The 15,148-nt window shown below is 41.7% G+C and overlaps 1 protein-coding gene across 3 annotated transcripts in view; it reads left to right on the forward strand.

The window, feature by feature from the left end:
* limk1a (LIM domain kinase 1a) overlaps positions 1-12,669 on the forward strand; it is a 53,981-nt gene extending 41,312 nt beyond the window's left edge. For all 3 annotated transcript variants that reach the window (XM_080888978.1, XM_080888979.1, XM_080888980.1), the window contains 13 exons: positions 2,250-2,359; positions 3,387-3,602; positions 3,933-4,038; positions 4,400-4,614; positions 4,757-4,943; positions 5,196-5,282; positions 6,244-6,375; positions 6,535-6,594; positions 7,243-7,308; positions 7,994-8,162; positions 8,268-8,323; positions 8,915-9,072; positions 9,483-12,669. In XM_080888978.1, coding sequence (XP_080745104.1) covers positions 2,250-2,359; positions 3,387-3,602; positions 3,933-4,038; positions 4,400-4,614; positions 4,757-4,943; positions 5,196-5,282; positions 6,244-6,375; positions 6,535-6,594; positions 7,243-7,308; positions 7,994-8,162; positions 8,268-8,323; positions 8,915-9,072; positions 9,483-9,651 — 1,731 coding nt within the window. In that variant the 3' untranslated portion in view covers positions 9,652-12,669. The remainder of the gene's footprint in view (positions 1-2,249; positions 2,360-3,386; positions 3,603-3,932; positions 4,039-4,399; positions 4,615-4,756; positions 4,944-5,195; positions 5,283-6,243; positions 6,376-6,534; positions 6,595-7,242; positions 7,309-7,993; positions 8,163-8,267; positions 8,324-8,914; positions 9,073-9,482) is intronic.
* Positions 12,670-15,148: the final 2,479 nt, after the last annotated feature.

Genomic DNA, 15,148 nt, shown 5'->3' on the forward strand with positions numbered 1-15,148 from the left:
ACACTCTTTAAAAACATCATTAGTATAAACATTTGAGCACAGAAGCTGCAAAGACCTCAACTGTTCTTTAGCTTCATTTCTCTCTGTCATCCCGTGAACATGGCGCACGTGGCAGCAGAGTAACGGCAGCTTGACCCGGTTACTCCTGGACCCCGTGGACCCACTTCCTCTCCCCCCCAGGCAGACATGTGTTCTCTGTTTGGTTTGTGTTCACTCGAAGAGGACACGAGGCTAGCGCACACCATCGCACACACTCTTGAGCATGACTATGAGCTAATGCAGACTCGACACACGCCCACAGACCTTATGTCAGGATAGGATGTGGAACCAGTGGTGTATTAATGCATTTGGTGTTTCTCAAACCTTTTTTTCTTTTTCTTTTTTCCATTGAGTGATTTCGTATTTCATCTTTTGTCCTTTATTTTTAATCACTCAATCCACACTTTAGAGGGAGACCACGTCCTAAGTGTGAGGGGAGCAGCTGTCGCCTGTCACATGCGGGTTTAAAGAGGGTGTGTGTGTCTGTTGTGTCTGCATAGCAAGCAAATGGCCGCCACAGAGTCAGGGCGTGCAGAGCCACACGTCCGTTTCATCTCCGTCCAGCTGTCCTCTCTTCCTGTCTTCTTAATTTATTTGCAGGGCTGCACCTAAGAGAAATCTACACCTTAGAGAAAATGTGGCGCTAAAAATAATCGGGCAGCTTTTGTGTTTAACTTTACAATGATCTCCCATTCTCACAGCACTTGCTGCTTTAGGTTGTGTTTACATGTCCTTTCGAAGTCACGGTGTAATTTTTATGGCTCCTCTTTTTGTGACTGCTTAGTTGACGAATAAAGATGTTAAGCTGGTCGATTAACCTCGCAGCTGCCTCGTTCCCTGTGTCCATTACAGAGCCTATTTTCTATTTTCTCCTCTTTTGTTCTTAGGATACAAGTCGACTCTTATTCTCCTGTTAGTGGCAGACTCTAACTTTTGTTGTTTTTAACTTCAAAAGCAGAAACTGAAATATTTAACATACAAATAAGTCAGGATGGGGGCATATTTTATTGCTGTGTAGCTGGAAGGAGCTGAATTACTTTAAAAAGCCATAAATTAATTGCGGGGTCTCCCTTGCTGCAGCTCAAGGCCTCGACATGTGTTTACTTGTTTGTGTGTCTTCACTGCTGTTTTCCCAGGAGGGAGGAGTAGTCGACATATGGCTGTAGACGGAGGTTTTCATTGATTCTTTGATCTTCACTTTTCCCCTCTCTGTTTTTAGGTTTACTACCATTTAAAAGTAGTTCTGCTTAGAGGCTGATTCAGGTTTGCAGCCATGAGTCCTTTTTATAATGACCTGAATCATATGCAGTATTGCAGGGGCACAGTCAACGTTAATATTTCATCAGGTATTCTGGTGATTATTTCTCCACTAGTTTATCAGAAAGTTAAATAACGGAACAGCCTGAATGAGTAAATTCTGTTTGCATGTGATTGATTATTCTTTGTCCAGCTCTCCTCCACGCGGTGCCCCTTCTTAGTCCTCCTGTATCTCATTAGCATTGTAAATCAGTGCAGTTGAGGAGTGCTGTCAAGGGGTCCACTCCCTCCAAAAATTTCTGCCACTAAAAGCAAAAAATGGACTAACAAGCACAGCCTCTGGGGAGCAAATGGCTCTCATGGGCTTGACCTTAGGTACTTAATTTCATGTCTCATGTTTAATCATTAAGCCTTTGAGTGGGTGGGTCGTTTGCACGGACAGGCGCCACATTACCTGAAGGAGTCGATAATAATACATCGAAGGATACTTAATCGATTATTTTAGTCGATGAGTGTCGCAACAAGCAAGGACAGGGAGCGGCATTAAAAGTGGGGGTGTTGATGCTTGATTTTTCTGGTCATGTTAGTGGTCTCTGGTCTGAGGAACACCCAGAGCTTCACCCTCAGAGCTGCCAGTATGAATTATCGGCTGGTCTGTTTTCTTTATTGGCCATAACTCAATTCTCTCTCTTGTTTGCAAAACTGCCCCGAGCTCTGGAGGGCATCTGGCAGCAGCAAACTCGATGTTTGTGCATGAGACTAATGATTACCCTCAATCACCAGATCTCGCCCTTCTTTCCAGAGGCAGCCTCGTGTTGCTTGTTGCTCAAAAACCCTGAAATATTGCTACATTTTTCGTCTTTAGATAGGAGAAAAATCTATTTAACATCGGACTCCACCACTCTGTTTACATGTTCATTTATGTCTTTGCATGTATGTGTGTTTTTTAACAGGTCGCAGGGGAACAGAAATATCACCCAGAATGCTTCACATGTCTGAACTGCCGATCGTTCATCGGTGATGGAGACACATACGCTCTGGTGGAGAGATCTAAACTGTACTGGTGAGCATCCGTCACTGTAAAGTTTAAACAAAAAAGCTGAGGCGCTTGCTTTATGTGTCACATCCATCATAGCCTGTGAAACTAGTACTCATGATCTTTCTCCAGTTTCATCCTCTGCCATAAGCTAATCCGCTCAGAATCTGTAGGAAAGCTCGAAAGTGTGCCATAAGCTGCTGTTGATTGACAAAATCTCAAATTTATTTCGCTTATTTCTGGCTTCAAAGGGCTTTTTGTTAACATTATGACAAACTGGTGACAACTGGCAGAAGACATGCTCATATCTGAGTGTGGTTTAAGCATGAAACAAGTCATAAAACCATTAAACTGGGAGAAGAATGCTTTTATTATCATATAAACAGTAGCTGCAGTTTGAACATCATATTGTTAGTTGCCAGCTTCCAATAGCTCCAGGGTTGCTTTAATGTTCTTGTCACAAGTTTCAGACTGTATCTATCAAAGAATATCACGAGAGAGGCGGCTAATTGTATTCTGCAGCAACATAATGACATCGCAGTGTCCATAAAGACTTAGATTCAACAAGAACAGTGAGTCTGGGGTTACATGAGAGACAGAAGACACTGAGACAGCCTAAATCTACAGAACTATGGCACCTCCCCCACAATACCTTTGAATTACTCACCTTGAGAGCTGGTGTTTTCTCAGATCATTACATTCAATGAGAGAGTCGCATGTTGCTGACTGACATGACACAGAAAGGATATCAGCAACAGCTTTACAGTTGGGGGGGGGGGGGCATCACCTCATAGGTTATTAGTCACTTCATAACATTCTGACTTATCAAAGGTCAACCTGACTCAAAACAATGAGTGTACAGTGTTGTCTTGGCTGAGCCGAAGCAACATGTGACACTGTGAAAATTATTGTAATGAGAAGTTGATTTTTCATACAAACCTCACGAGGATTCCTATTATCTGTTTTATTACTGCTGTTCTCATTTTTAGAAAAATAAATAAAATAAAAATAAATTCTATTTTTAATCTCTACTTCTCTTCCTCTCTGGCTCCAGTGGTCACTGCTACTACCAGACCATCGTGACCCCGGTGTCGCTACCGGACTCGCCATGCTCACGGATCCCTCACACGGTCACACTGGTGTCCATCCCGGCCTCCGCTGATGGCAACAATGGACGCAAAGGGCGCGGTTTCTCCGTGGCAATTGACCAGCCGCTAAGCCCGACCAACGGCTACAGTCCCGAACATGGACACACCGTCAGAGTCTCCCAGTGAGCCACGTTTGTGTTTTGTGGATAAAATGAATATCGTGTTTCAGTTTGTGGAATGTAGAGCAAGTGGAAAATGAAGAGGAAAGGCGGAATGAGTTAAGAGATGCAGCATTAGGGAAGGTTAATGGTGGAGGACAAAGGATAAAGGAGGGGGATTTATAAATGGAGGCCAGAGTGATAGATGAGATTCATTTAAAATGTATAATAGAGTGGAAGGATAGTCACTGTTATTCAAATGAGCTCAGACTTATCTGCTCTCTGGACAATACTAAAAGAAAAATGTCCCCTGTGTGTACAAAGGTGTTTAAGGAGATTTCTTTTTGTTTCCAGGGTGGATGCCGACTGCATCAGCCCAGATGTGAAAAATTCCATTCACGTTGGAGACCGGATCTTAGAAATTAATGGGACGCCCATTCACAACGTTCCTCTGGATGAGGTATTCATCACTATTTTTATGTGTTTGCTGCTAAAAGATGATGCTTTAGTTTCACTCAGGCGGTTCTCTGTGTTCCTATTGTTTTGGAGGAAAATGGGATGATATCCATCTTCAGCTTTTGAGGATTTCCAGTGGCAAGATGAGACTTAATAATATAACCAGCTGTTTAAATAAATAAATGTTTCAGTAAATTCATAAGGGAAGTTACTGAAGCATGAGTGCTTCATCTAACCCTGAACTTATAAGCAAATCCAACCAGAGCACTTCAATGAGCCGATATATCCTTTTAAGTTTTGAAATGCATTAGTGCCGTTCACTTTTTGATCTGACCATCCTGTCTGATCTGTCTCTTCTTCTCCAGATTGACCTGCTGATCCAGGAAACGAGCCGGCTGCTGCAGCTCACCATCGAACACGACCCTCACAGCCAGTCGGGACAGGAGGGAGGCTCCTCGGAGGCTGAGGACCAGGTGGACGGTCCGTTGTCCACCCCACTGTCAGAAGGGCCCAGCCCCATCCTACCCATCACCCAGCCCCCCAATCCAGACATCAGCAACCTGAAATCCCGCATCATCACGTAAGACATCAATGCAGCAGCTAATATACTTTTATCACAGTTTGCTACAAAGAGTTAAATGTATGTTCTCATCTTCCCATTAATAAAGTGTGAACACCTTCCTTCATGAAAAGGTTGATTTCTTTGTTTTCCTCTCTTTTAGGCGAAGTTACAGCACTGATAAGTCGCCTGGATCCAGCAATGCCGCGTCACCAATCTCCCAGAGGAAGGACATCAATCGGTCTGAGTCACTTCGGGTCGTCTCAAACCGGACTCACCGTATCTTCCGCCCATCTGACCTCATCCACGGAGAAGTGCTGGGGAAGGGATGCTTTGGACAAGCCATAAAGGTAGATTTGAGTTGGCAGAGACTCCTTAGACTCATTAGTTGCATGCTACATTGTAAATGTAGCATGCAACGAGTCATACTGAAAAAAATCCAGAAGGGGGAAGCATTGAGATGAAAGAAGTGTATAGTGGAAGGCGGATGGAATGACTGGGGATTTATCACATCAGGGAATTTTTCTTTTTTAAGTTTTGTCTCTTAACATTGCTTCAGTCAGTGTTGCTTAACTTGATTTGTGCATTGTGTCTTGTTAAAGGTGACACACAGAGAGACGGGTGAGGTGATGGTGATGAAAGAGCTGATCCGCTTTGATGACGAGACTCAAAAAACATTCCTCAAAGAGGTGAGTGGAGACAGACAATCTCAGAGACTTCAGACTGTGAATGAAACATAACACAGAGCAGCTTGTGCACCAAAGTTATTGTTGTTTTTTCTTCTATAAGCCAAAACTAAAGATTGTAGTTAAAGTGAGACATTCCTGAATGTAGGAAAGGGGTAAATGAAAAAGGCAGACGTCTCACACCTGTAGAGAAAATGAAATTAAAAAGGCATAAACTCCCCTTTGAAATAATATCAGTTCACTATGCTCACATAGTCCTGTCTCCCAAAAATGATGGCTGGGCAGATTTTATTTTACCGCCCACATTAAACTTTATCTCTCTGCCGACCTCCCTAAAGAGAGCCGATAGCAGAGGATGACTCAGGTTCAGATTTCTGTGAGGCTTTTTGGGGTTTGAAGATCTGAATCACTCCTCGTGTTCCTGTTTGGCGCTAGATTAGCCTCATTCATCCAGTTAACTGCCTCCTAAATGGGATGTTTGAAGCTCAGAAAAATGGTTCCACTTTAGTTATGGATTATGAGTGGGTATTTAGCTTTATTATTGGGTTGAAACAGTGAGGAGTCTTGTAATTAGAAAAGTGAGTAAAGAGATTCGCTGTAAAATGAGCCCCAGTCACAGCTAAGCAATGATTATTACTCGTGCTGGCTGCTTGTTTGTAGGTGGCCCAAGTCTTAAATTACTGAGTCTCATGTAATCCTCATCGGTGAAGATTAGAAAAGAAGGAGGCAAACATTTCAGATGTCATGTGTAACAGTGGCGTGCTGCCTCCTCCATGTGACTTTAGTTTTACCAGTAGTGTAGTCACATTTGTAAAGTAGCAGAAGTAATTGCAAAAATATTAACACTGACTGTCATAATTTGTTCAGGTGATAGTTTTGTACTGTGAATATTTAAGATCCCTTACAGCTGCTGTGGACTTTTCCCAGAGATGTGTGAAAATAAATAATTATTTGTGTCTTTAAGGTGAAAGTCATGCGATGCCTGGATCACCCCAATGTGCTCAAGTTCATCGGAGTCCTCTACAAAGACAAGAGACTCAACTTCATCGCAGAGTACATCAAAGGAGGCACTTTGCGGGAAATCATCAAGAAAATGGTAAACAAATGGGGGGGTGTTTGTTTCCTATATGGAATTCCAATGCACAGACTAGCATGGTTATTATTAATAAGGATAATAATAAAAATAAAGAAGAAGGGATTCATCACTTTATACCAGTATGTTACATTAAGTTGTGTGTTTTGGTTTTTCCTATAGGACTCAAACTATCCCTGGAACCAGCGGGTCAGTTTTGCTAAGGACATCGCTGCTGGGATGGTGAGTGTATATACTGTTAATACACTCTGGAAAACAAACCAAGGTTTTTCTGCATGGAGAAAGTGGTTTAGATCATTATTATTGTTTTGCCACTGCATACACAAAAACACAGAACACGACACTGCCAGACTCTAAAACATACAGAGGGAAGTGAAGATGGTGCGGTTGTATTGTCAATAACAAAACATAACCAAGATCATAACCTTATAAATAAAAATCAAATCCTGTTGAGCCAAGAGAAAAGTAGAGATCAGTGGTTGTGAGAGATAACCACCGCTTCCTGTTAGATGCACTCTGAATATCTGCTGTACACATACTTTTTGCTTTAGTCTTGCTGTTGTCTCCCTCTAGTGGTCATGTTTGTGAGCTACAACACTTGTGAGGTACTTTTCTTACTATAAAGGTTAAATCGGAGCATAAATTCCTGCAGGATAAGAACACAGGTTCTCTGGATTCCCCCCCAGATAGCTGTACAGTGATGCATATCAAGCATGACTGTGTTATTGTATATTCAGCAAGAGCTTTTTGAAATAAACCCAGACAGTATTGTTCGACTTGGCAGTGTTCTACTTACAGATTATCAAAAGACTGTTTATTTATTTTTATTCTTCCTGCCTTTCCTTCCTCTCCTATCTGTCTGTCATTCAGGCATATCTGCACTCCATGAACATTATTCACCGGGACCTGAACTCTCACAACTGTCTAGTCCGAGAGGTAAGAACTTGTCTTCCTGTACACTTTTGTGTTTGTGCCGACATACCTCTGCACATACAGCATGTTTTCTTTAAGGATTTAGGACGGCGCACCTGCCATTCGCTCATACAAAAACAAAAAAGGCCTTTGTTCGCAGTTGCTATGGGAGACTAAGACGACTTAAAAAACACTCCACACAAGAAGCTTAAAGCAGAAACATTCAGCTTGCCGGACCTAAACAAGGGGAGTGCTGAACACGTGTCACATGACAACAAAATGTTTGCCTGACAGCCTGGAGATTAATTTTAAGCTCACTAGCGAAGCTTAAAGCTGATTCACCACAGATATATCCCTGAACACTATGTCTGTCTTTTTTTCAGAAGTGATGATGTTGATAGTGAAAAGAGTGAATCCAGAACTAGTAACTAGCAGGTTGACGCTTTTTTCAGACAGTGTTTCCCTCAAGCTGTAAAGCGAATGAACTAAATATGCCCATTTCCTTTATGAAAAATGAACAAGTCATTAAACCTGTCAGCCTGTGGTCTCACACACAAGCTGTCCCCTGCTCCCAGCAAGTGATTTCATTGCATCTGACATCATTTTATACTGTGAATGTCGTTAATGTGAATACTTTGTGTAGTAAAAATCACATTTAGTGACTTTTGTTGCATAAAAATAAAATGTTTTGGCATATTTCACTTTAAAGAACAACACAGTGGTGGTGGCAGACTTCGGGCTGGCTCGACTCATGGTGGACGACAAGAACGGGGAAAAGCTGACGCAGGGAAAGCTGTCTGGCATCAAGAGGCCCGACCGCCGGAAGAGATACACGGTGGTGGGAAACCCCTACTGGATGGCTCCAGAGATGATCCATGGTATGAACTACAGGAAGTGATCCATGTCCTTGCTTACCTGTGCTAATCACAAATATTTTATTGAGTATGAGATCACCAAAAATATTTTGTCTTTTTTCATCGCAGGGAAGAGCTACGATGAGAGAGTAGACATCTTTTCCTTTGGTATCATGCTCTGCGAGGTAAGCTATCCATCAGCTGCTCTGGATATTTTGAATTCCTGAAGTTATATTTTTTTCATGAATAAACCCGGAGATCTCAAATGTCTTCAGGGCCTCCAGATGATAAAACCAGTCTAAGGTGTTATTCTGTAATTAGAGGAAAAAGTTAACACTGTCAAACCTTGAATTTAGCCTCATATGAAACACACCATTACATTTTATGAGGGGAACAGTCTTCCTTCTCCCAAACTCCACATTTCTTAGAGGGGGAAAACTGCTTTCCGACTGAGCATCCAGCGCCACAGTGATGAAGGCTTGCAGCCTGGCCACACACCATCCACATAATTTGGGCCCAACAGTGTAGGAGCTCCAGTATGAGTTCTCCAGATGAACGTTATTATCCAGAGAACATTACAGGGATTAGAGGGCAGGAAAGCAAAGAAGTCTTCATGTGGCTGCTGACGGGCACACAAATGATAGTTGTGGTCTGCTGGCACCATGAGCTTCTGTTTGGGGGGTTTGCTGGTTTTCAGCTGGAGGGCTGACCAAGACTGGGGGAGACTTCTGACACTTTGATCTTTAACTCTTTTTGCTCTTTCTTGCTCTTTCCAGGTCATTGGCAGGGTGAATGCTGACCCCGACTACCTCCCCAGAGCGACGGACTTTGGACTGAACATCTCGGGTTTCCTGGAGCACTACTGTCCCACCAACTGTCCCCGCGCCTTCTTCCCCATGGCTGCTGTGTGCTGTGACCTCGATGCAGACAAACGGTCAGACACCGGATTCATTTTGACATGTAACCTAAAGGGACAGTTCACCAAGAGTTGGATTATCACAGGAGCCAGCTTTTTATTTAAAGAGGTTTTTCTGATACTAACCAACCAAAAAAAACTATTTTCTCGATCCTTTGAAACTGGCCTAAACTTCCAATTCTAACAACTTTGGTTAATTCAGCACATTAAAAGGATTAAACAAGCATAAATCCTTCACTGTGTTGTATGACTAACTCAAGTAAATGCCCGTCAGGTACCTGGATTTTTCAATTCTGAGCAAAAAAATCAAGTTTTATTGTGTTTTGAGGTGAACTGTCCCTTTAATTTATAACAAAAGAACTTGATAAATACAAATAAATTGGAGAGGTTTACAAACTGTGGTGTCCGTCTGCTTTCTTAATACACAGGCCTGCTTTCTCGAAACTGGAGGAGTGGCTGGAGAACCTAAAGATGCACTTGGACATCGGTCTGCCCCTGATGTCCGAAGTGGATCAGCTGCACAAGGCCTTCTGGGAGCACCACAGCATAACACGTCCTGAGAACGGCCTGCACACCCACCCCGAGCAGCCAGAGTAGACCCGAGCAAAACAGGGACAAGTGGGACGTTATCAGTAACCCCCACAGGGGTGGCGACCACCTTGCCTGGATTGGCGCAGCGGGCGGAGGAGTCATGTAAATACCCCTCCGTGTTTGCGGGAGCAGACTGGCTCAGGCTCAGTAAATAGACTCAGGGGGAAAAATGTCAAACTGAGAAAGCCACCTGCGCACACATATTGACTTTCAAAGTAAAATCAAGAGACATTAATTAGAATTGCTTGATTCTGCTGCACCTGAAGCTACAATGGAGCACATCATATGCAATCAGACCCGACTTTCAAATCACAAATCAGCTCTCGAATCATGTAGATTTAACTTTAGAGGTCATACCAGGTCAAGAATACTTGCTGTACTATTGTAGTGTGTATGTTCATGTGGAAATATAATCCCCCCGCCCCCACCCCTAAAAACAATGCATACAGCAGACCTTCACTTTAGGCATCTACAGAATATATTGTGCAGTAGGTGTTTGCAGGTTTGGTTTTGCTTTCTGTTTGGACGTCAAAGACGAGGGAGTGTGTGTGTATGTCTGTGTGTGTCGTTTAGAGGTTTAGATCGACTCATGAAGCAAACCCTTTCAAGCTTTAAATAGTTCACAGAAGAGTGCATGACTGTAAATAATGCTGTCAGGGCAAATCCTGGTTCTTCGTGTCCCTCTGACCTCATTTGGTCACAAACCACTAATCTACTTGTGTTGCTGCCCCTCTCCCCTATTTCTTGTGTAGCACTGACTTTCACATGGAGGTACACGCACCCCTTTTTGGCCTAGATTTGGTACGTTGTCTCTCAGTTTTAAGAGCCGTTGGCATATCTCATCCGCACCGACATTTAAAGACTTAGCAGTGTACATAACCTATGACAATGTAAATGTTTTAAATATAGTAAATGTACAGACATATTTTATATACGTACGCGACATTGCCATATTTTTATTGGCCGACCAGAAATGGAGAGTAGAGGTTTGACTGCAGTTAAAAAGGCACAGCCGAAAGGTTTTTTTCTTCCCCCCCTCTTCTCTTTCTACATTTCCACCACTGTGGCAGGTTTGGGGCTTTTACTGTTTGACGTATGTGCAATCTTAATCCCTAAAACGTTATTTTAAACCCCGTAAATGTTACATTTTCGTCTTTTCTCTCTATCCGAAAAAGCAGCAGTCAACCTGCGAGCTTTTGTGTCGCCACAGATGTCCGCTGGAATAAACGTTAAAATAATACTGGATCAATCTAATCGCATCAAATGGCTTTAAACTAGCTGAAACTCTAAGACTACTACAATTATATGTGGTTTTGAGAGCAATCAAGCAGTTCTTAAGGGTTCCCTCTTCTCTCGTGTACTGTACAGTAGTTAAGGTACTGCCTCATTACGTCAGCTGTCTGTCTCACAGCTCTGTCTCTTGTTTACATGTAAACGCTGGCTGTAAATATCACTGTATTCCTTCCATTGTCTGTGTGCATCCTCAGAAATAATCTCCTTTGCACCTTCTAACATGAGACATTTATATCTGTTTGTTTGTTTGTTTGTTTTTTTAATCCTGCTGATGTTTTCACAAGCTGCATGATATTCTTGCTAGGTCTGCTCAGCTTCTGAACAGAGTTATTTTTGTCTTTATTTGAGATTTAAAAAAAAAAATTATAAAAGAAAGACAAAAAGTGTAAACAGAGTAAGCCGGGGTTTTAAAAAAAGGAAAAAACAAAACACAGCATCCCTCTCTCTCTTTTTGTTTTTAATAGCTATATACCCACTGAAATCTTTTTGTACACATTTGAGTACTTTGATTTGCACTATATAACCAAGTGGCTATTTAAAGCCACGTTTGTTAATTTTTCTCTCTTGGGCTACTTGTGATAAGGAAATAATGTCAGTTCAGGTTGAAATATGAATGCAAGACACTGATAGAGCCTTTTAACTATAAAAAATGGGATCCGGGAAATTCATCCTCTCGATAGCAAACTGTACCGTGTTTGGAGCGTGCTTCTGATTTATTATGAAGATGCATTTACACGGTTAAACTTTAAATACTGTCTTTTGGCAGCAGATTCGTCAACCCCTCCTCTCATATATCTGAGGTAATATTGCTAATAGTTTCGTTTCAGCACCACTTTTTCTACCTAAATAAAGCTAAAGTTTCCAAGCTTTTGCTACCGTGAGGATGAGATGTCCCGGCTCTGCCTGCTGCCTACAGACCAGTCCTTTGCGAATGATGTTCTGTGTTGTTTCTGACTGCTTGTTCCATGTATGACGCCCACAGAGGATGCAACCACTGCTGGTCTTTCTGACAATAGAACACTTCCTCACCTTTTCATTGTACTCTTTTTGGCTCAGGGCCGTAATATTCTGGAGCTTTTTCTTGATTCAGTTAATCCAGCAGCTTTGCAGAAAACCGCTCCTCAGCACCGACACTGAGAAAACATGTAAACTATGTCAGTATGTACGCTCGTAACACAAATACGCTTCTGTAAAGTGAGCTCCTCCCAGTTTATGTGTTCGTCCGTGGGCAAATTTTCTTTCTCCATCCCTGTCTGAGCCATGTTGAGCATGTTAGGCGTGTCTGTGAGGAAGTGTTGATGATCGCCGAGAATGTCGCCGCAGCACTTCTTTGCAAAGGATCGTTACCTCTGAACAATGCTGTGCCTTTGTTGTAAGCTAGCCTTGCCAACGATTTGAAAACATGAACTGATTTCCCTTTTTTTAATGTATCATAAGTGCAAGCCTGATTCAAGTGGGTTGATTATCGTTGCTGAAACCACGTTGTATGAGATTTCATCTTGTTCTGTAACGTATTTATATTTTCCAGATCTCCATTGTTAGTTTTGATATTTTGATATTTCTTTTTTGTCTTATTTAATTTTTTTCTTTCTTTCTTTCTTTCTTTTTTTTTTACACAAGCTGTGAAAACAATTCTGCACTTTAATCCTGAACGTTTAGACTCTGAGGAGGCAACTTTTTTTTTTCCATTTTGTCACAGCTACAAATAAAACTGTTGCTCCTTAAAATAAACCAGGTGTCTGTTCTTCTTACACAATACTATGCAACAGTCTGGAGGCAGCCTTTGTTTCTTTATATGGTGCGAGGAAAATGGGAAATGTTTGCAGCAGTTTAATGAAATATGCAGACATGCATAGAAATACTGTATATAAGGCAACAACAGAGATCCAAGCTTGAAAGTCAATATTTGTCTTGACCACTTTTATTCTCCAACACGGCATGAACAAGCAGCTTTCTTGTCATTTGTTTAAGCAGTCTTCAGGAATAGTTCTGGTTCCTCTGAAGTGATGTATATAAAAAATGATGTGTCACTTAAGGCTTTTGTGCAGTATTATATCTATATTCACTCTGCGATTAACCTCCTTCCACTACTGAAGCACCAGTGAGCTCTAAATATGGTTGTTCCGATGACATGCGCTTATCTTGGAGAGCAGTATCAGCACTAGCTGCAGAGAAACTGTGTGGGCAACATTAAAGTGATAAAAATAGTGCTTGTTTCAACTTAGGATGATGAGGGGAATGAGTATTTTAAAAAAGTGTTTACAAAGCAACCACCAGATGTCACCATGTGTCTCTTATTATATCCACTCATCATTTAGATTCATTTACAGTTAGCAGTATACACCTGTCACTACTACTGTTAAAAACAATAAACAAACACAGCACGAGTGGAAGACATGTTTACAGCTTTTTCTTAAATTAAAGCGCACAGTTTAAAGATAATTGTATTAAATCAGAAACAGTCCAGCTAAAAGCAAATCTACTCTTGTAGTACTGCTGAAGTCTTATTATTTAAGCATGAATTTCAGTGTTGAGTTGTGGAGGTGCAGTTTTCAGATTCTAAAATGAGAGTATGTAAGTAAGAAATTAGTGAGAAATGCAGTTATCACAGCTTCAACGAGGTGTCACCCTCAAGTGTGTTGCTTTGTCACATCAACACTTTTCACAGATCTTCAGCTGACTCCAATCTGAGACGATACAAACTGCAGATCTTCATGTCTGAGAACCATGAAAGAGTTGAAGTTGTATCCTGCTTTATTCCCTTACTTGGAGTCACGGTTTTCATTTTTAATTATAAAGAGAAGATTCACAGTCAGATTCTTAAGTGGTCTAACGGGCTGATTAGTGTACATCAAACAGTTGCAAGGGTTGGATGTGCAGAACAAAGTTTAAAAACAGCTTTACTCCAGCAGCCATCACTCAGATGAACAAATTGTAGCCTTTTTACTTTGTGGGTTACTGAATGCTCAAAATGATTTAGTTCTTTTTTCAATCTTTTTGTACTATGCTTATGTTGTCTGCTGTGTGTTGAAACTGTGCATGTGAGGATTGATGACTCAGGATTACAGAACAAATCTACCTATGGATACAAATAAAGTAACCTGAACCTGTTTATACATCAAAATCAATTAATTATAGATTGGCACTAACTAATAAATACACATGTAAAAGCTCAAATTTTAGGCTGGTTAGACGAATGTTTCAGCCTAAGCTGGCAAAGCATCTTATGGGTGGAAACAGCATCTAGCTACTGAAAATAATAATATTTAAAATAAGTAAATTTCCCCCCAAAATTTAAGTGCAATATTTTGGTGAACATCTTGAATCAAAGCCGGATGTCTACACTTCAATCACATCATGTCAAATATTTTGCGAAACTGAACCGCGTCACCGTCATATGTTTACAATACTTTTGTTCGATTGTAGAATTTTGATAGACGGAAATGACCCCCAACTAATCACCGCCTCCTCCCTCAAAAAGAAATACTAAATAAAGTAAAAACTAAATAAAAAAACGGAGTTTAGCTTTGTCGTTATTTGTGACGCTCCAACGTTCACACACACCTGTGTTTACCTGTCCTCCTCCGATGCTAACAGCTTCCCCGGAGTGCTGCAGTTTATTCCTCTGAGACGCACGTGACCGTTCTTCCCGACGCGCATCCACGTGCGATTGTTTTCATTCCGACGATGCTGCGGCAACCGCGGCTGCTCTCTGACGTCACCGAGCTGGCAGTCAGGAGGCGGCTCGACAGTTTGAACCGCGAACGGAGAGAGAGTGTGTGTGAGAGAGAGAGAGAGAGAGCGAGCGAGAGAGAGTGTGTGTGTATGTATATGTAGACACGGGTTTGTCCGGTTACGGCACGCAGGCGAGTGTTTTACAGTCACGGTTCAGATTCGGAGAGAAAATTAAGGAAAATACCGACGAAGAAGAGGAGGGGGGAAAAGAGAAGAAGAAGGTCGCGGCCTTTGGCGCTCAGTGAAACTTTAAGATGGAAAATTCATCCAGCAACAGCCGGTTTCGGTCCGCAATGTTCAACCACGGTGAGTCCTCACATCCGACACTGAATGCGGAGATGCTCGTCTACTTTCTGAATAGGACCTACCTAAGAAAAAATAAATAATCACATGTCCTTCCTTTTAAACTGTATTATTGTTATAATTTAATCAGTTAAACACACAAATCGTCACAATCTTCATCATCTCAGGTCTG

Source organism: Rhamphochromis sp. 'chilingali' (genome assembly GCF_963969265.1).
Source record: "Rhamphochromis sp. 'chilingali' genome assembly, chromosome: 8".
Lineage (NCBI taxonomy): Eukaryota > Metazoa > Chordata > Actinopteri > Cichliformes > Cichlidae > Rhamphochromis > Rhamphochromis sp. 'chilingali'.